We start from the raw sequence: 22,417 nt of genomic DNA, 5'->3' as shown, positions 1-22,417 counted from the left end.
AGTCCGCTGTCATTGTTCTCGGATGGGTATTTGTCAAATAGCTTTTTTTTTCTTTATTTAATTTTACTTGTTTGACTTTCCCTTTAAATGCATGTGTGTAGGAGTGAAGAGGAGATGATGTCATGGATTTTCAGGATTAATCTGGTCGCAGCTCTTTTCTCGGCTCCTGCTTTTCCCGCCGCCATCGGCTCAATGAAGAAATTCTGCAGACCGCTGCTGCCTTCATCCACCACTAGACTCAACCAGGTGCACAAATACAACTATAAACAGCCTACAGACTAATTCACTTTATTGTGTAGTGGAATCATTTTGTAATTTGATTATCAATAATTATTTATTTATTTATAACTATATATTTAACATTAGTGTTAACATATTGCTTAAATACTGTATCCCATTATGCATTGGGATCAAATTGACTTTTCAATTCCAATTTGACAAATGTACCTGTAGCAGTTTTGTTCATTGATTCCAACACATTTTTATACAAAATTGAGTATACAAAAATGCAATATATTTGCAAAATATTCAATAGTTTTATAATTATACTATTTTCTATGTTTGTATTAATAAATATATTATATTATTGTTTTATTTGTAATATAATTGTATTAAAAATGCTATATATACACACACACACACACACACACACACACACAAACACACACATATATATAGGTCCTTCTCAAAAATTAGCATATTGTGATAAAGTTAATTATTTTCCATAATGTAATGATAAAAATTAAACTTTCATATATTTTAGATTCATTGCACACCAACTGAAATATTTCAGGTCTTTTATTGTTTTAATACTGATGATTTTGGCATACAGCTCATGAAAACCCAAAATCTCAAAAAATTAGCATATTTCATCCGACCAATAAAAGAAAAGTGTTTTTATCAAAATAAAGTCAACCTTCAAATAATTATGTTCATTTATGCACTCAATACTTGATCGGGAATCCTTTTGCAGAAATGACTGCTTCAATGCGGCGTGGCATGGAGGCGATCAGCCTGTGGCACTGCTGAGGTGTTATGGAGGCCCAGGATGCTTCGATAGCGGCCGTAAGCTCATCCAGAGTGTTGGGTCTTGCGTCTCTCAACTTTCTCTTCACAATATCTTATATATCTTATATAATATGGGCACTTGTAGCCCATTTCCTGCACACGCCTGTGCACGGTGGCTCTGGATGTTTCTACTCCAGACTCAGTCCACTGCTTCCGCAGGTCCCCCAAGGTCTGGAATCGGTCCTTCTCCACAATCTTCCTCAGGGTCCGGTCACCTCTTCTCGTTGTGCAGCGTTTTTTGCCACACTTTTTCCTTCCCACAGACCTCCCACTGAGGTGCCTTGATACAGCACTCTGGGAACAGCCTATTCGTTCAGAAATTTCTTTCTGTGTCTTACCCTCTCGCTTGAGGGTGTCAATGATGGCCTTCTGGACAGCAGTCAGGTCGGCAGTCTTACCCATGATTGCGGTTTGGAGTAATGAACCAGGCTGGGAGTTTTTAAAAGCCTCAGGAATCTTTTGCAGGTGTTTAGAGTTAATTAGTTAATTCAGATGATTAGGTTAATAGCTCGTTTAGAGAACCTTTTCATGATATGCTAATTTTTTGAATGAGTCTAAAATATATGAAAGTTTAATTTTTATCATTGCATTATGGAAAATAATGAACTTTATCCCAATATGCTATTTTTTTGAGAAGGACCTTTATATATAATGGAAAATATTTAAAATATTAGTTTTAGTATTATTAGAATATATGTATAGCAATAAGTATACTATGGTCAGTAATTTATAAATATTTTATTACTGAATTCATTAATGTAAGTCATGAAATCTGATATTTTTTATATACACATAATATTATAATATTTTAGTCATGTGTATTTGTGTATATTGATAAATACAAATATACCAGTTATTAATAGTATATATTAAATATATAATTTTAATTTGATAATATAATATATAAATAAATCAATTATGTAAAGTCTTATGAGACTTAAATAGTATACTAGTGTAATACTAATAAAATGCATATCAGTGCAGTGGCCTATTGTTTTATGTACTATTTAAAAGCAACCATATTACCCTGTAGCCACTGAAGCTAAGCAGGGCTGAGCCTGGTCAGTACCTGGATTGGAGACCTCCTGGGAAAACTGGGTTGCTGCTGGAAGAGGTGTTAGTGAGGCCAGCAGGGGGAGCTCACCCTTTGGTCTGTGTGGGTCATTACATCCCAGTATAGTGATGGGGACACTTTATTGTAACAAGCACCGTCCTTTGGATGAGACATTAAACGAGGTCCTGACTCTATGTGGTCATTAAAAATCCCAGGATGTCCTTCATAAAAAGAGTAGGGGTGTAAATTTGCCCATTGGCCTTTGTCCATCATGGCCTCCTAAACATCCCTATATACTGATTGGCTTCATCATTCAAGATACACACTGATTGTCTCCTCTCCACCAATAAGCTGGTGTGTGGTGGGCATTCTGGCGCAATATGGCTATCGTCGCATCATCTAGGTGGATGCTGCACATTGGTGGTGGTTGAGGAGATTTTCCTCTCTATTTGTAAAGCGCTTCTTTGCGTACCCAGAAAATTATGGATTATTATTATTATTATTTTTTTTTTAAATAGGTAGTGTACAGTATATACATGACAATGGTTATGATTTCAGGAGGAGCAATTGAAGTCCCATGAGAACAAACTGAAGCAGATCTCTCTGGAGTTGGAGGAACACAAGCGAAGCCCGTCAGATCTGACGCCCAAGAGCAAAGAATCAGAAGAGTATCGAATCAAAGAGCACTATTTAACCTATGAGGTCAGACCAATACAAAGTTATCTGTCTCAGAGCTAATGCAAATGCACTTTAGCTATTACACTAATGCTTTAGCTAGCTATTGCAAAGGGGTAATGGAGAAGAACAGATTGCTGTCAAATTTGTTAGAATGCACACTTTGTAACCTTTGTTTTTAGTTATCAAATTAATGTTTTTATTGATTCAAATTTATAGGTTACAAAATAGCATCTGTAAAACATCTTTATCAGTGGTTCCCAACTGGTGGTTTATGATCATATAATAGTCTGTTCTGATCATAGTCATGGTCAACAGCGGAAATCAATGCAAAATTGCAAATAATACAATTAAACTAACCATATAATTGTGTATGTTATAATAGCAAAATAAATAGGCCTGTATATTTGTTGTATTCAAAGGCTGACAATAAATGCTACAAGAAATAACAGTTGAAATGAGGATAAACATGGTTTATGCTGAAAAGTTTTGTGCATTTAATGATTGGTATTTAGAAACTAAAAAAAAACTATAACATAATAAATCATCATTAATAAATATACAATAGTATATTTCTATATACTTCTCTATAGGCCAGAGAAGATATTTATTTTTAATGACCCTACAAGTATGATTAAACCATCAAAATATGAGGAAATTATGCTATATTTTTATGTGGTAAACACTAAACGTTGTTACAGTATTTGTCTGAAAATCTATTAAAATTATTTGTCAAAAAAGGCAAACTACAGCTACAGGTTTTATTTTACTTTGCAAAAAATGTATAGAAAACAAAAAAGCTCACAGGTAAAAGTAGACACTGGCTACAACATAATCAGTTATTAATATTTTGTTCGTTCTGTCTTGTTTTTGCATGTGTACATAATTTGTTTTTATGACAGCCTGACCAAAAATTATTATGGTATGTTTCATTGCTTTATCACAAATAAAACAATTGACTCCAAGCAGAAGTACGCAATATGCTTACAAAATCTTTAATCTATTTTAGTAATATTTGGTAATGATGGACATCACTTGTTACCATTACTGTACAAATATTAAAATTTATATATATATATATATATATATATATATATATATATATACAGTGAGGAAAATAAGTGTTTGAACACCCTGCTATTTTGTAAATTCTCCGGCTTAGAAATCATGGAGTGGTCTGATGTCCACTGTGAGAGACATAATCTAAAAAAATCCAGAAATCACAATGTATTATTATTTTTTAACTATTTATTTGTATGATACAGCTGCAAATAAGTATTTGAACACCTGTCTATCAGCTAGAATTCTGACCCTCAAAGACCTGTTAGTCTCCCTTTAAAATGTCCACCTCCGCTCCATTTATTATCCTAAATTAGATGCACCTGTTTGAGGTCGTTAGCTGCATAAAGACACCTGTCCACCCCATACAATCAGTAAGAGTCCAACTACTAACATGGCCAAGACCAAAGAGCTGTCCAAAGACACTAGAGACAAAATTGTACACCTCCACAAGGCTGGAAAGGGCTAAGGGGAAATTGCCAAGCAGCTTGGTGAAAAAAGGTCCACTGTTGGAGCAATCATTAGAAAATGGAAGAAGCTAAACATGACTGTCAATCTCCCTCGGACTGGGGCTCCATGCAAGATCTCACCTCGTGGGGTCTCAATGATCCTAAGAAAGGTGAGCAATCAGCCCAGAACTACACGGGAGGAGCTGGTCAATGGCCTGACCACTGTTTCCAAGGTTACAGTTAGTAATACACTAAGGCGTCATGGTTTGAAATCCTGCATGGCACGGAAGGTTCCCCTGCTTAAACCAGCACATGTCCAGGCCCGTCTTAAGTTTGCTAATGACCATTTGGATGATCCAGAGGAGTCATGGGAAAAAAGTCATGTGGTCAGATGAGACCAAAATATAACTTGTTGGCCATAATTCCACTAAACGTGTTTGGAGGAAGAAGAATGATGAGCACCATCCCAAGAACACCATCCCTACTGTGAAGCATGGGGGTGGTAGCATCAAGCTTTGGGGGTGTTTTACTGCACATGGGACAGGGCGACTGCACTGTATTAGATGACCGGGGCCATGTATTGCGAGATTTTGGGGAACAACCTCCTTCCCTCAGTTAGAGCATTGAAGATGGGTCGAGGCTGAGTCTTCCAACATGACAATGACCCGAAGCACACAGCCACGATAACCAAGGAGTGGCTCTGTAAGAAGCGTATCAAGGTTCTGGTTTCTCTGTTTTTCTGGAGCTCAAACTCTGTGTTTCTCCGCGACTGATCTAGAGAAGATCTGTGTGGAGGAGTGGGCCAAAGTCCCTCCTGCAGTGTGTGCAAACCTGTTGAAAAACTACAGGAAACGTTTGACCTCTGTAATTGCAAACAAAGGCTACTATACCAAATATTAACATTGATTTTCTCAGGTGTTCAAATACTTATTTGCAGCTGTATCATACAAATAAATAGTAAAAAAATTCATACATTGTGATTTCTGGATTTTTTATTTTTAGATTATGTCTCTCACAGTGGACATGTACCTACGATGACAATTTCAGACCCCTCCATGATTTCTAAGTGGGAGAACTTGCAAAATGGCAGGGTGTTCAAATACATATTTTCCTCACTGTATGTATATATAAAAAATATACATATTATTATTATTATTCTTTTTATTTCATGGTCATTTTTGTTCACCTTAGTTTAAAAAAACTATATTGGGTCTCATAATCTGATCTGATCTAAGTCATATATTTTGTATATACCAGGGAACTATTACTCCTCCTATTACTACTCCTAGCTATGCATATTTGTTTTGCTAGCAAAACTGATTTAATCTTAATTTTTTTCTGTGTCTGCAGAAATGTCGCTATGAGACGTACATCAGCCTCCTGCAGGCCAAGTTCCGCGTGGGAAGTGACGACTTGGATAAAATTGAAGCCAGTATGTTCAGCGGGGAGGGGAAAGAAGGTTATCTGCGCAAAACTCAGTCCAGCCCATCAATCAGCCAAGGTCAGGGGGTCAACGGACGGGCCGGTCATAAACACGCCCCAGAGCACAATAGCTGAAGAGCCTTCTTTGACCACTGAACTCATGCGACAGACTCAAGTCTGACCCCGACTGCAGTGGGTTCGGATACGCAAGACATTCGTGAACTGAGAGAGACACAAACGTAGCATTATAATATCCTTATTATTTCAATGTACAGTAAATTTATTATGACCATTATATGTATTATTAGTATTATTACTATAACGATAAACATTGTTAATAATGCTATGAACATTATTATGTGCCAAATACGAAAAATGAGGAGACCAAGACTGTATAAGTGGGAAGAAATGACAACACTGCATATAATGTTAGAGAAAGTGAACTGTGGCATCACAAACGAGTTATGGGAGATGCACCGTCACATGCAGCTACATTGTGATGTCATTTAGAGCTTTACTATGACATAACAATGAGAGATCCATTTAGATTTCTTTAGAGGGACAGTTCACCTGAAAATGTAATTATGACATTGACTTACACTTACATTGTTCCAAACCTGTATGCTTTTCTTTCTTCTGTAGTAAAAAGATATTTGAAAGAACATGGAAGTTCTTTCAACAACATCAGACCCTATTTATTTTCATTTAAAAAAATAAAAAAAACTGAACAAAATATCTTCTTTTGTGTTTTGCAGAAGAAAGAATGTCATACACATTTGGAATGAAATGAAGGTGAGGCAGTTTCATTTTTGGGTGAACTGTCCTTTTAAGAGCCATGTTGTGAAGACAAAAAAGACCTATGACATCACAGAGGAGCAATGTGATGGTTTGGGAATTTAAATGTGAAGTGTGTCCTTTTTTTCCAATGTTAAAATCTCAGATTCCCCCAATACGTTTGACCAGCCTGACATGACAATAATAATTAAACCAATAGCATCAATTTGGGACTAGATTGTCAGATTGTCTGACCAATAGCAGACAGGGAGTGTTCTGACCATTTGTTTGAAAAGTTGTTACAATTTCGAAATGACACGCTTCACCTTTAAATTATTCATGACATCACTTAGCAGTGTTCGAGATTCTTTATGACATCACAGTGTGTCTATCCCGAGGCTGTGTGTGGTAATGGCTTCCTCATTGACAGGTCTGGTTTAGATGTAGCATTTAATGTACTTGTGAGATGTTCACAGTATCGGCCTCATGAAGAAGCCAGTTTAAGGGCTTTGCCGCACGCTGGGGTGCATGTAAAGATTCATGTGGGCTGTCTAGTGTTATACAACTACCCCCTTGTAATTATTTATTAGTTATATTTATGAATTGTAAATTTATTTTCTCCTTTTGGAGCCAATACAGTGGACTACGGGAAGATGCTTGTGAAGATGAATACATTTGACCCTTGATTATTTTAACCTACACCATTGTTTTTTTAGCTCTTTTAATTAAGGAGCTGGTGATTGATAATGGATCCATGGATATAACGGATGTTGGAAAATGCAGTGTCTTAACACGGGACAGGGTAATTGTATGCGCACAAGCGAGGAAAGTTGAGTCTGAGTATGCAAAACAGTGAAGAAGAGGACAAATATTTTGGACTGGAAGTGACACCCTCATTTTCTCCATTGAATGGACCACAAAGCCGCTATGTGTCTCTATGTGCCTGCAGAAAATTAAACCTGGACTGAATATTGAGCAGCAGGACTGCAAACAACACACCACTAACCTCCCGACCTCTTCATCCGAATCGCTATTGCCAACCCAAACGTCTCAATCCTGGAAAAGTGTCACTTTTGAAGAAGATTGTTGTTCTTGAGCCGTCAAATAGGACTCTGAAACGCAACGGTACAAACTTTTGAGTAATTGCAAGTAGATTTTTATAGTCCTGTTGTAAAGCATGAGGACATTGAAAGTGAGAGAATGAGCTTTTGGCTCTTTTATGCTTTATGGATGTTGGAATGACGTAAGAGCTGCGATTTTATACATTCTTAGTAATGGCTTTCTTAAAAGGACCTCTATAGCCTACTTTTCGCTTTGGCTGTTGTGCTAACATGATTTTCCCGTTTAGGGTAGAACTCAGACGCTGTTGTAATAAAAGATTGTGATGATTATTTCACCATCTCCGCCTGCGTGGAAGGAATCTGTGTGTTTCATCTGATTTAATGACTCCTTATTTCTGCCACACAGGTAGTAGGAGCTCATTTGCTAAGTGGTTCATTACTCATTTCTTATAAAACAGCACTAGTATATCTTTCATCTCATACCTAATGTCTTTATTCTAATCCACAATCATAGATTTTCTTGGGAAATTCTATTACACATTACTATCAAGTCAAGTATATGGATTGATAGTAATGTATAATAGAATTTCCTAACTCTTAAAATCAACATGAAACATCTCGGTTGGTGATGTTGGTTGAATAGGAAAATTGGGACCCACTTTATATTAGGTTGCCTTAACTACTAACATTTAAATTAATCATTTGATACAATGCACTTATTGTGTGCATAAATGTTTTTACATTGGACTTACATAAAAAAAAATACCTGCATGTAATTACATTTGTAATTAATTTCTGTAGTTACATTTATAATTATACTTAAACTTACCCACACCACCACACCTGCCCCTAACTTTACCCTTACACTTACCCATACATCACACCTGCCCCTAAATAGCCTTAAACGTACCCATACCACAACACCTGTCCCTAACTTTACACTTAAACTCACCCACACCATAACACCTGTCCCTAACTTTACACTTAAACTCACCCACACCATAACACCTGTCCCTAACTTTACCCTTAAACTCACCCACACCATAACACCTGTCCCTAACTTTACACTTAAACTCACCCACACCATAACACCTGTCCCTAACTTTACCCTTAAACTCACCCACACCATAACACCTGTCCCTAACTTTACCCTTAAACTCACCCACACCATAACACCTGTCCCTAACTTTACACTTAAACTCACCCACACCATAACACCTGTCCCTAACTTTACCCTTAAACTCACCCACACCATAACACCTGTCCCTAACTTTACCCTTAAACTCACCCACACCATAACACCTGTCCCTAACTTTACACTTAAACTCACCCACACCATAACACCTGTCCCTAACTTTACACTTAAACTCACCCATACCACAACACCTATCCCTAATTTTACCCTTACACTTACCTATACACCACACCTGCCCCTAATTTTACTGCGTATCCCACCTCAATATCAGCAAAAGTGTTTTTCAATACAATATGAACACATACATTGTATTTATTTTTTGATGTAAGTACATAGTAGTTAAGGCCCCCTAATATAAAGTGGGACCAAAAATAGTTTTAGAGCAAGCTAAAAGTCACTCAAAAAAGTAAATAGGGTTAATTTTGATTTCATGTTTACTTTTTAGGTTCAAAATGTCAGTAAAACTAGAGTGCTGAAGGAGTCCTAAAATTCAGAAACGAGTTCACATTTTTGCACCTCCAGTACCATTGTTCAAAGTCATTGGGGTTTTTGAATGGGATTTTGGTTTTGCCTCAAATAAGCTCTGTGGTTTACACATATTTTTACATTTTATTCTACCACATAAAATACATCAGTGATAGCCCATTCAAGATTTATTTTAAGCTTTTGCATGTCTTGAAAAGGCAGTTGCTAACAAGAGGACTAACTTACAGTGGTTTTCGGGGACACTGAATGTCCTCACACCAATCAGAAAATATGAAATATACGTGCGGCCCAATTTGTGTATTTTGTGTACTTGAGCACTATTCTATGGCGTTTTATAGTAGGCTAACTTATAAATATTGTGTTTACATTAAAAATTCCAAAAGTGTGGTTTTATAGATAGATAGATAGATAGATAGATAGATAGATAGATAGATAGATAGATAGATAGATAGATAGATAGATAGATAGATAGATAGATAGATAGTAATGGCAAAACACTGCTTAGTAAAGTTTCGATAATTCGATTTCAAACAAACCGTTATGAACCAGTGTATAGAATCAGCGTATCGAATCAGCGGTTCGGATCGCCAACGTCACGTGATTTCAGCATTTCGACGGTTTGACACGTGATCCAAATCATAATGATAAGCTGATTCAAAATGCTTCGAGGCGGTGTTTTGAAATCGTCCCGTCACTAAGTCGTTATTTAGTTTCTTTTTTCGCACACAAAAAAACTATTCATGTCGCTTCCTAAAATTATTGTAGAACCATTGGAGTGAGATGGACTTTGTAACGACGTCTTTAGTGCCTTTTATGGGTCTTGAGAGAGTAAATGACATTGGTGTCGGAGGCTTTTCTGAGCCATCGGATTTCAACAAAAATATCTTCATTTGTTCCGAAGATGAACAAAGGCCTTAAGGGTGTTGAATGACTTGAGGGTAAGTATATGACAGAATGTTCATTTTTGGTTGAACTAAACTTTTAAGACTCCAATGTTGAATGACAAATTAACCATATAAAATGTATACATACGGTTGAGTGCATAATTATATAGTCTTCTGGAGCACATCTCAATACACTAGCTGCTTTTACAGTCATTGTGTTTACAGTACTCTCTTGCAAACTATTCCAACTCAAACTTTTAACTTTCAAAATAGATTTTTAAAAGGATTGAGTTGTTAGAAATATAGTGGGGGGGTTTTCATAGCCAAACTAGCTTTTCAGACTAAAAAATTCACATTTTGTTTATATGTGAAGATCATCTCGAAGAACACAATTTCAGAAATAGCAGGGTGTAGCCCAGACTTGACAAACCTTTTTTAGCTGATGGATTTTTATATTTTGTCAGTTTAAAAATCATATTCCAAGTACATTCTCTGCAATAGCCTTTAACCCCCAATAAGGATGTTGACATTAATGGCTTTGATAGTTTAATGGTATTTAATGTTTGTTGGACAGTTCTTAAAGATCCTATGAAGTCAAGGTCATCTGGAAGCTAGATACTTAAGTGGATGCTAAACTCAATCTAATGCTAAATTGACCCCACTAGCAATATCTTTTCAACGTTCTCGGTTGTGATACAAATAAGAAATAGAAAAAAATGTACTTCCTGTCTGAATTTCCTGTTCAATTAGGGGTGCATAAATATGTAATTTCCACCACTTGAGGTCACTTATTGAAAACAAAGGCGTAGCTTGATGAGGCATGAATGAGCATGAAATGAATCATGGCAGTTATTGTCTTCACCTCCACAGCCGATGGAAAGGAATCCAACGAACTCGGGCAGAAATCATGTTCATGAATGAGCGAATGTATTAAAGTTTTATTAACGTTACGGTATTACATAGGATAGGTCGAGAGCAATACCAACGAAACACCGGCCTCTGAGCTTTTATTATGCTCTACTGCAGTCGCCGCTTATGCTCTTTTCATTGTGTATGTGGGGTACACAGTGCTGTTTTACACAGTTAAAACAATCATACTGAATAAGTTGTTGTAACGTTACTCTGGGCATTCGCTCTGTCGCTGTATGAGAGACCTGTTGTACTTTGCAGTAATCTAGATCGATATTAGAATATCATATTAATAAAAGCTAGATGACTAAATGATCGATGCTAAATTACATGCAATTTATTTTAAAATGTACAAAGGATAAAACTCTCAGATTTTGCTGTTAGCCACCTGACTAAATATTGTTGTCTCAGAGACGTGGTAAAACATGGTAACTTACTCGCAATAAATCTAGAAAACAACTGATTCAAACAATAAGATAACCATGTTGAGCTATATATCAATGATTAGTTTTCTGTTAATAAATGTATCCAATTAGTTGCTTGTCTGTGTAATAAAACCATAATATATAAAGCGTCTTTGGTTTTTTCATGGTTTCAACAGAAGTAAAATCAAGGGTAGCGCGGATATGACGTCAGTGGCATGCGGCGCACGGACACGCTCTGTAAAACTGGTTAAAATAGCTGATTTGGATTGAAACATTCTTGGAAACTTTTGGTATAATTTAAGTAGTACACAGGTCAATAAAATATTGTTCAAGTATATATTTTCATCTAATATCTTACATACTGTGCCTTCAAAGCAATTTAAAATAACAATTTTTCTTGGGCTTTTTATGTTCTGTGGATCACAATTAAAGATATTTTAAAAACCAGTAGTGTCCCAACAATGGACGATGACAGAATTGGCATAAATTTGGGGTAATTTATTCCTCTAAAATGCCACTGGAACTGAGCTGATCTGGATATTAGAATTCAACGACACAAAAACCAATCGCTGCCAGGGAGGAATGGATGATTTATTGCAATTAGTCATTTTCAGACACAAAGGCTTTCCAACTCAAGAACAACATACGTACCTGTACAAAATACACTTGTTACCAAGAAACATAAATCTGAATAAAATCGTGAGAACACGCAAACAGCAAAGGGAACAAACAGAGGATGCAGAGGAGGAGGAGGAGGAAGGTTGTGGCAATGATGAAGATTAGAACACGGTGAATTTCTAAGCCAATTTAAGCACCATATTCATGTTATAGGAAAGGCAGAACAGAATACCTTTGAATGTATGACAAGTTTAACATGGGTACACACATGAGAATAATCATCACAGTATTTTTTTCATTAGACATTTTAACCAACTAAAGAAAATAACAGTTGGTGCACTACTTAGTCATCATGCAATTTACTTTAGTAAACCTTCTGTAACACAGACAAAATAGACTTCAATATGTAGAAGAACTTCATAGATTTCTGCCAAACAGCAATTGTCACAAAGCCTGGAAAGTAATTATAGAATCTTTGAATGTGAGGTCACCTATCAAAAATAATATGCTGATTTTTTATTTTCTTTATATATTTAAAGTGCAAGTATTTTATCCATTTGATTCAATGCTTTCTGTAAGTATAAAATACAAAGGAAAAAACAGCAATATGCTTTTTCCTATATACATTTCCTGTGCGTATAGGAATACATATATAGGAATCATATGCATATTTATATATATATATATATATTTATATATATGCTATATTTTTTTTAATAAAGAGGCGCATCATATGTAACAAACCATATATACACACACATCACAGGTCATATATATATTTTTAAGTACAACACATTTGATAGGGAATAAAAAGGAAATGGTTGGTGGGATATGTGAATACCCTCCTTGTGCATTGACCCTCGATGCAGGACCCCTCCCAGACAGTCTGCTTAATACGCAAAACGCTCACAGTTACATGCTAAGCAGGTCGAAGCCTTGAGCTCGTGAGACCGAAGGACCGTGAAGTATGAGAACTAACCCAAGTTCGTGACTGGCCGTGGTTTAAGATGGAAGGGGAACCGTATAATCGCACGCATACACATACACACACACACACTTCCCTAGATTAACACGCAGATCAAGTCAAAAGGTTGCGATTTGCTCTTCGTATATTGGAAAATGCAGATAAGTGAGGGCTTTACGCTGTCTTAGCAGCTCCGTTAGTTCACAAATACACATTCCACTCATTAAGGTCAGGTGACATTAGAATCGGCACCACTAAATGGAGAATAGACTAAAATAGAGTAAGAGTACCATCTGATTTTTCGTCCCCACAGCCTGTTGTGCATCAAACCAATACTGGTCTTTGCTGGTGGAGAGATCGAACACTATTAGACAGACGTTACAAGAAATTCTTGGCTGAACGCTGCCACCTGGACAGGACTGATCCATTTAGTACCCAATAGCACCTTCGCGTTGGACTTAAAGCATGTGCTCATTCGCTCGAGGGCATCGTCTGAGAGCAAAAGCTTGTTTTTGCAGATTTACATCTTTTGCTCTAGAAAACACCCTTCGATGTTACTTCCAGTTTCGATTTCTTTAGATTTCGTACTGTGGCACGCATCGAACAGTTTTCGTAATCGGATCCGGGCAGTGATAGGAAAAAAGATTTGCTTACCGGTCTCAGAGGAAAAGAAATATAACGGTGTACAAACAGACTTAAGAGAAGCATGCCGTTTCGGATTTAGCCTTGAAGAGATGCGAGGGCATATCGAGCGAGACAAAGTGCCTACGTATGCTTTAATATTGTGCAGTGGTAAACAAGAGAGCAAACGCTCCACAGGAATAATGTCAGCCTTGATCCCCTATAGACTTCCTCCTCATGTGCTTAGCACAAAACGGGCCTTTAGCGTGGGAGTCTGTGGCTGGAAACCCCCAAACTGTCTCGTAGGCTGGTGGCTTTACTAGATACAGAGGTCTTGTTTTTACAAAACCCCACATATCCGAGTATTGGTGATGTATAGGTCTGACAACAACAGGCTTTTCACCACGTGTCTCAGCAATACTAGTGAGCTGGCTTATGTTGAGAGGGTTTGATGGAAAAGGGTCTTTCTCCTGAAAAACATTCTTCAGATATTTGATCAAATAAATAGTTATGAATATCTCTGACTGAAGCATTGTGCATTTAACGTTGGCTAAAATAAAATAAAAAAACACATAGTAGAAACTGAGTACTAAACTACTCCAAACCACAGAGAAGCTTTTTAAGTAACTACATCAATATTTTGAGGTCACACAGAAGGGGTCGCGCCTGATTAGCGGAGAGCAGATTTGCCTCCCTATGCGTAGGTGCTTTCAGACGGTCCCCGTCTGTGGTGACCGGTTAGGTTACTATAATAAACCCTCAACTTTGAATACGCAGAGAGATGTTTCAGTTAGAGCAAGCCTCATGCGTACATTTTTTTGTTTTTTTGTCGTCATTGCAGGGGACGAGTATCCACACACACAGAATGACGATGTCACGCAAGATTCAATCACCTCACAAAATAACTATCCGCCTCGGACCCCAAGAGGTAGCTATCTGTAATGCCTGTTCAAACACATCACATTATCATTACTAGCGTTAATGGAAGTTATGTTCACATTCTAATCAATTGGATTAGAAGAAAACAAATGTTTAACTTGACCATTTATAGCTTCGGTTACATAATATGAATGTGTGAAAATGTAAAAGACATTAATTGATCTATTTATATAGTTACTTAAACATATAAATGAAAAACAAGTGATTTGAAGGATTTCTAATCAGGCATTGAAAAGAGTACCCATTATAATGTATTTTAGGGTGCGTCTCAATCAGTTCCCTAGCTCCCTAGTTTGTGAATCAGTATCATGTACACAAATGTGGGCACTGGTAAGGACAGTAAAGGACGCTGGCTCACTACACATTGGGACACCGATGACTATTTCCGACTCATTGTACAACATCCCTCCTGGAATTTATGAACAGCAGAGCTGATATCGTTCTGACATGACTTTTGATGTTATTTAAAGTACATTATGATAAACACTTTGCTCGTTACATATACGTGCAACATTTCAGATGTAAATCAAAATACATTTTAGCTAGTCTGTGTTCCATTATCTGTCTTGCAATGTACGTTTATCCTGAATTATCACACATAACAATGATAACGACACACTATGTTTTAAAAAATAGAAATGATTATTTTATTATGAGTTGGTTCATGAGATTTAAGTTTCGCACTTCAGAGCTTCCGTTAAGGGGACATAGTGAGCATCGATGCACCCTGGGATTTATGGTGCATTGTGGGACTTTTTAGGGAGCGAACGTGTCAGTGTGCTGGAAGGATTCTGCGATTGAGACGGCGCTTTAAATGTCCGGCTCCCTAATCAGTGCCCTGACTAATGAACTAGGGAGCTGATTGAGACGCACTCTTAGTCAATAGTTTCGCTTTGGGGGTCCAAAGGGGGACCTGAACCTGCAGGGGGACTGAATTTTGCACAACACCGCCATTGGCACGCAGCCTACAATATATTGCACACGATACTGAAGTGATAGCACAGTAACTTTAGTGAGAAAAGTAAAATCTCAAGGTGCGATGTGACGAGGTTGACAACAAAACGAATTCAGCAACTGATAAGTAAGACCGGCAGAAAAAAATCCCACGAACGGGGATATTAGCACCATACAAAAAAATCATACAGGCTACTGCCTCGGCCGTAAGTCTACTAATATAGGCCTACATTAGCATAACGCTGGGCTGTAGCGAGAAACATTTGTACAACCGTATTACACTATCTTTTTGTTGTTGTTTTTTTACACGCAGCTTTTTTTATTTTTTTTACCTGTTATATTTTTTCATTAATTTCATTTTTTTATACGGAGCACAAGGAGCAGACCTCCACCGCCTTTAGGTGACTACTGCTGCATTCACATCGTGTCGGAATTACTACCGTACATGGATCGATTTTGGCATTGAGCGTTGCCATTAAAAAGTAATTACGATACGACGTAAACGTAGCACGTCCATGTTTACGTCAGCGCTGTTTGATTATGACATTGTTCTTTTCCCGTCAGCGTGGAGGGCCGAGAGCCCCGTGCGGCTTTCTTTGATTGGCTTGTCGAAGTCAACGAAGAAGCACCACGAGTGGTACAGCAACAACGCCGTTGTGACCCCGAACGACAAAGAAAGACAAACAGCGATCAGAAAGAAAACGATCGGACACGTAAAGCATGTAAACGTGTGGAGAATATAAGGCACCAGAGTTGTTTTTTGACGTTGTAGAGGATGCTCCGCGCAGGTATAACGCAACTCACACTAGTGGACAACTCCTTTTTTGAGTACCCCCCCCTCCCACCCCATCCCAAAAAACAAAACAAAGAAAAATTCCCACAGAAAACGTGGGCAATTTCATAAGGATCTAAGTACATCTGATTCACAAAATCATAGTTTGTATATCTAAGTTAGCACTTCAATGAAACCGTCTGCCCAAATGTCAGTGGGCATGGTGCAACACGGTTCGTATTTAACAGGAACAAACGTCAACCGGTCGTTTTAGCAATGCCTTCGCTGTGCGGCTACCGAAGTACACATTGCATGACGCGTGCAAACAAACAATCTCATTTGCTTCATGTATAGAGTTAAAAGGCAAATGAGCAAACAACACCTAGATTTCCTTATATGCATTTAAAGGTGCACTCATTCATATTTGGGTTTATTTTAGGCATGAATTAGGCAGGATAAATTTACTCTGTAAATGAAAAGCGACATAAGATTAAGTTTATGTAGATAATTTGGCTGGTCATGTGATCTCATTATGGGGGCCCCCATGATGCAATCAGCGTAAAACATTTTTAAAGGGTGGAAAAATGACTGAGTGCACCTTTAAGTCGAACCAGAAGAGGTGACATCCATTTTATGTCAATTGAAATTTCTGACAGAGTGCGTGTAGAAATACACACAGCACTCCCTTATCATTGTACCTTCACTTCTGATGTTCGTTTGCATGTTGAACCTTTGGTTCAGATGGTTCCTGGATAATAGCTTTTGTGCTGGAAGTCAAAAGTAAGTTCTAATAATTCATATATCTCTTCCTCTTTGTCAATTTGCACCATTGGAAATAGTTACACTGCAAAAAAAAAAAAAGGAGAAATAAAGTACTTTCAATCTTGTTTTCCAGTAAAATACACGGAGAATCCTTAAAACGAATGTACTTGACAAGCAAAACTGTACAAGACGAGTGGAGTCAGTTGCTCTAATAAAGCAACAAGCTACAGTCAGGTCACTCACTTTGCGCGCTCTCGTCTAAACCCCAGTGTGCATGCTGAATATCAGCAGCAGTTTCACATCACTCGGTACGTTGTAAAATCTGCGCACACAAAAAACATTGCGTCATCATGTTTTACACATGAAACAGACGCAGATGCGGTTGGCAACATGATTGACAGGTGTCAGTTCAGAAGAATCGTGTTACAACTGACCCCACTCACGTGTCAACTATCACACAGGCCAAATTATTTTAAATAAAGTGTAATTTTACCATTGACTAGGTGTTCTTTTGTTTCCAGTGTTGACATTCTTCGCGATGTGAATGAAATTGTGCACACTAATGGGTTTTTCTTAAAACGACATATTTGTACTGGAAAACAAGAGGATTTCGCAGTGCATAAGAGCTTGGATGTGTCACACACGTGGGTAAAGCGGGATATACACACACTCCTGCACCATCCTGGACACGGTTCATACATGTTGACGATAGCAGCGTCTTACTGTTAAATGGTGGATAAGTGGGTAACTTCCGGCGATGAGTGAAGAGATGCAACTGTTCGAGTCTGTGAGGGTTGTGTGTGTAGAGCGATCCCAATATTACAGTAACGTCTGATTATCATGTCAATCGATCTGTGCACATGTATCTATGCTATGCATTAGTCCTCGTCCCCGTCGTCCTCGTGCAGGCCCTCCGGTAGCATCTCGCGCGCCCTCCGCTCTCGGCTTCGCTCCTGGATCTTCTTCATCTCGTCCGCGTACTTGCCGAAGGTCGCGCCGAATTTGGACCACACTTTGCAGGGCACGGTGATGGAGTTGCGGTAGGTGGGCTTCACCTCGCTCACCCGCATGAAGACTCCATACTTGTTGGATCCCACGTCGAAGAAGAAGCGCTTGTTGTCAACTGTCAACGACGTGCACTCGGGCAGCTCCGCGGGGTCCTCGTCCACGCCGAAGTCGTCGATGAGTTTGGCCAGCGCGTCGCGGAACTCGATGAGTCCCTGGGCCGGAAGAGCGATAGTCTGGCCTTGCGAGGTTCCCAGTCCGGGCCCGCGATTGACGGTCTGTCGGATCCGGAGAAACCGCCCCCTCTGGTTCTCCTTCAGATCCATGTAGTACTTTCGATTCTCCCGCACCAGGAACTCGCTCTTAAGCGCCCTCCTGGGCTCGTCCTGCACAATCTCGGGGTTGCTGGGGCCCAGCTGGGCATAGTGCTCGATGAAGTCTCCCAGGTAGTCGCGGAACTCCACGGCGACAGACATGGAAAGAGTCAGGCGGCTCTTGTTTCCGCCGGCCCCGACCTCTGCAATTTTCAGAAAGCGGCCTTTGGCGTTCTGCTTCACGTCCAGATAGAAGCGCTTGTTCTGAATGTCCACCCGCTTCGAGGCGAGCTCCTCCGTGTCGTGCTGGAGACGCGATGCGGCGCCCGGGTGCATCGGGCCGGCACCGGGGCCTGTGGCGAATCCACCCTGCTCACTTCCACTGTCTCTGTCCGCCATGATGCAGCCTCCCCGCGTACCTTCTCTCTCGTCTCCCTCAACCCTGCTGCTGCAAACGGACTGCTGCTGAGCGACCGCCGAACTCTCGCGAGATCTGCTGCCAGAGACGCTTTCCTGAAAGTGGAGACGACAACCTCTTCGTCACGGTCAACTTCGATCAGGCAAGCAACAAAACACGTAGCCTACAAATAAAAATAAATATTCGAAGATGGTTAATGAATGAAGTTATGATCGTATAGCCAAGTATTACAACACAGAAGAGTTTTAGAGTAGCCCATATGAACAAGAAACTAAACGGTTGTCTGACAATCACATATTAGCCCTGGCGTTTTTAAATGTCTTGTAGATGTTTTAGTAAACATTTGTGGATACATTAATATATGAATACAACTGGCTCTTCTTTTATAAAACTTTTCTTTTTGTAGCAGATTCTATTGTTGCAGACTCATGTCAGGCTGTCAGTTTATTTTGTGTCAGGATGTTTGTTCGGTGTAGGCGATGTATCAACTTCTCCATTGACTCCGTACCATTGGCATATTTTAGCACATGTTGAAGTCTCCCTCTACTACAGGGGCTCTATTTCTGCAGTCCGTGAGATTCTTCAGATCAGGAGTGTGTTAGTAACAGTTATATCAGCGTTAAGATTACGCACAGACCAGTACACCTCTTCATTAAGTCATTTTGAAGTTGTTGGATTTTTTTTTCTCTCTGTTTATAATCAGATGTAGATTATATCTCATATTCTCGTGAGTCGTGATTCGTGTGCATTTGTTTAGTGTATGTGTGAGAGATATAAAGACAGAGGGACTCGAAAGAATAGGCTAATAAATAATAATCATCATGTTGGTGTTTTATTGCTGTTCGATACCATCAAGCATTCTTTTGCAAATATTGTTACATAATTATAGGCTATATAAGTATGCATACTTAATTATAATACCGTTGACCGTTTAAACTACAGTTGGTTGGAAGATTACATAATCACAGGCGAAAGGACAGCACTAAGTAATAGTAATGAATGATATGGAATTATTGGCACATCTGTTCGCGGATCAGCACCACGGACAGCGACCGCACCGCGCCCACAGCGGGCTTGTGAACACGTGACTTTTCCGGTTTGATTATTATGAATGAGTGAATTAATTTTAAGGTTGTTGCTCATGAAATGCTTCGAGGACGCCTAAGAGGAAATTAAGATAATGTATATCTTCAAACTGAGAAGAAATGTATCTTTCATTTACTTTAGACAATTGTGTGAGGAAAGGAATAACAGTGACAAAAATTCTAGGCTGAAAACACATGTGCCGAGTTTTTATAAATGTTATATTTGTATTCATCTCGATGGCATATATTTTAAAATCGTTTATTCCACTTTGATTTTATGAATAGCATTGATTTGGTTTTATTGTCACGTAATAATAGTTTCTTTTAATATTAATAATATTTTAAAGCAAAATGAATTGACCTTATTGTACTATTTCTATATTACAATTTTTGGATCAAATATTAATAATAAAAGTGCCTTTAAAAAAGTTCATTTATTTTATTAATTTATTTGTATTATATTCTCTGAGTAAACGGTATATGCCCTATATGCAAAAAAGGAACACTTTATTTTACAGTGTTATTGTTACATAGGTTACATGTAGGCTAATAACAGTACTACATTATTCATAATTACATGCAACATACCCTCAACCAAACCCTAACCCTATATTAAACGAAGTTGATTATTAGCTACTTAGTACTTAAATATATAATTAAACTGTAACAAAGACATCTTAAAATGAAGTGTAACCAAAAAGAAGTCCAAAATGAATACAAGGATGTGTTTTATTTAAAGTACATTTTTATCATCTCGAACATTCTTATTTGTCATTGACCCAGTAAAGCGAATTTGAGAGAATATCGACGTGCGTCTGGAGCGAGGCAGGTGTTCGCAGCGCGTTTCTCTATTGCATTACACACTCGCGTTGTGACTGCAGATGTCGCCCTACAGCAGCCTCAGGACAGGACAGCTATGGCACAGTCGTTCTCTCGCGACGCATTTACGCATGATGTAACCCTAATGTTCAAGTTAAAACAGTGCCCAAAACAATCCTCCAGACTGTTGCGAATCATTCCGTTCATTTAGTTTGACTTGTCACGACGGCGCAATGACCGGTCCCCTCCTCTCATTATAGAGCCCTCGGTACAGGGCAAATACCCGCAGGACCTGTTGCCGGGGTAAATATGGCTGATAGGATGGTCGGTGGTTTGCTGTGTATCTGTCTTCTTGGCGCGTGGCGGATCGCTTTTTGGGGCAAAATGGTGAATGTGACCTGAATGTGGATTGTTCTTGAGTAGAAAATCACGGCGAACGCACTTTTCACCAGGCATCGATTGCATTTCCAGCTGCTTTTCGCAGCGTTAGTCATCGCGTCAGCGGTCTGCCGTATCTCTATTAGTTGATGTCGCGCGGCGTATAAACACAATTCTCAGCCATTTTACCCCGCGCAACGACGCGACGCCGGCAGGCTGCTTTCGAGGGATTTCTTTCCACGGCTGGCCGGCCGGCTCGCTCCCGTGTCATTAGTGCATTTGCGCCAGAACTTTCAGCAGACGGCTGAGATCTGCTGCTCACGTAAAGGCGGAGGGCGCGCGCGCTTGTTGCATCGCCCAGCCGAACAGCTGCGCGTCGTTTTGCTCGGCGGAGCGCATTTCTGGACCCTTGTCGGTCACATCCCCGCTTTTGTGTGCACGAGCGAGGCGTCTCGACGATGACATTGGCTGGATAGATACATAGATAGATAGCTAGATAGATAGATAGATAGACAGAGAGTGAGAGAGAGCGCGCGCGTGAGAGAGAGAAAGAGGGAGTGTGTGCGAGAGGAGCGTCTTGCTGCAAAGGAGCGTCATTTATGCATGCATGCTTATTGAGTTTGGGAATTGTGCGCTGAAGGAGAATGCAGCAGCCCAGCAGTGACCGGGGCTGATCACGGTTCCTCAGCGGCTGGTGTTTCCCCGTCACCAAGTGCATGGGGAAAGCAGCACACGCAGATGGCATGGACACTTGCGCAAGCCCATTCGCACTCAGTCCCCCAGCACCTTCTGCCCCGAGAGCACTGCAGCAGCGCCGCCAGCCGCCCCTGAGCCACAGCAGACGGCATGAGGAGGCTTGATCCGGTGCATTTCTCCATGCTCGTCATCGGGGTCTCCTTCGCCTGCTACGCCCCGAGTTTGGATTCGCTGCAGGACCAGGCTTACCGATCGGCCGTGGTGATCGAAGGCGAGGTGAGCTCGCTGCCCGAGAACGTCTCCGTGGAGCCCTACAGTGTGAATGTCAAGGTGCTGGACGTGTGGCCGGTGAACAGCGGAGGGCTGGAGCGCGAGCAGCTCGTCACCGTCGGGGAATTCGGCTCCGAGGCTCCGTGCGTGGCGGTGGAGAAGCACCACAGATATATCTTTTTCATGGACCCTACGGAGGAGCCTTTAGTATTCAAAGCGTCGTTTGCTCCTCTGGACAGCACCGAGAAGACCCTCAAGAAAGATGTGGAGAGCGTATTGTGTGAAGACTGCGGTAAGTTTATTCACTGTGACTGTGACTGGTGGTAGATGCACGGGCTCCT

At 39.6% G+C, this 22,417-nt stretch overlaps 3 protein-coding genes across 9 annotated transcripts in view; 2 read left to right on the top strand and 1 right to left on the bottom strand.

Annotated features, from left to right (window-relative positions):
* The window catches only part of psd2 (pleckstrin and Sec7 domain containing 2), a 45,291-nt gene extending 37,391 nt beyond the window's left edge, over window positions 1-7,900 (top strand). For all 5 annotated transcript variants that reach the window (XM_067457044.1, XM_067457043.1, XM_067457042.1 and 2 more), the window contains 3 exons: window positions 102-246; window positions 2,681-2,824; window positions 5,656-7,900. In XM_067457044.1, coding sequence (XP_067313145.1) covers window positions 102-246; window positions 2,681-2,824; window positions 5,656-5,862 — 496 coding nt within the window. In that variant the 3' untranslated portion in view covers window positions 5,863-7,900. The remainder of the gene's footprint in view (window positions 1-101; window positions 247-2,680; window positions 2,825-5,655) is intronic.
* Window positions 7,901-12,031: 4,131 nt separating this feature from the next.
* purab (purine-rich element binding protein Ab) lies at window positions 12,032-18,927 on the bottom strand. Its single transcript, XM_067457041.1, has one exon. The coding sequence runs from the start codon at window positions 18,807-18,809 to the stop codon at window positions 17,970-17,972; it is 840 nt and encodes a 279-aa protein (XP_067313142.1). The 5' UTR covers window positions 18,810-18,927; the 3' UTR covers window positions 12,032-17,969.
* Window positions 18,873-22,417, top strand: part of nrg2b (neuregulin 2b) — a 104,549-nt gene continuing 101,004 nt past the window's right edge. Inside the window, exon 1 of one of the 3 annotated variants that reach the window (XM_067457040.1) lies at window positions 18,873-18,970. Coding sequence is in view for 2 of the 3 variants with exons in the window: in XM_067457038.1 (XP_067313139.1) it covers window positions 21,957-22,368 (412 nt within the window). In the remaining variant the exon portion in view is untranslated. Of the gene's footprint in view, window positions 18,971-20,735; window positions 22,369-22,417 lie in introns of those variants that run through there. The other 2 variants (XM_067457038.1, XM_067457037.1) reach the window with 2 other exon arrangements.

This window comes from Pseudorasbora parva, chromosome 11, assembly GCF_024679245.1.
Source record: "Pseudorasbora parva isolate DD20220531a chromosome 11, ASM2467924v1, whole genome shotgun sequence".
Taxonomy (NCBI): Eukaryota; Metazoa; Chordata; class Actinopteri; order Cypriniformes; family Gobionidae; genus Pseudorasbora; species Pseudorasbora parva.
Note: the sequence above shows the minus strand (reverse complement) of the source record. Positions and strands in the feature narration are given on the sequence as shown.

Coding starts and splice junctions, on each gene's coding strand:
- purab (XM_067457041.1), bottom strand. CDS start 18,809: ATGGCGGACAGAGACAGTGGAAGTGAGCAGGGTGGATTCGCCACAGGC.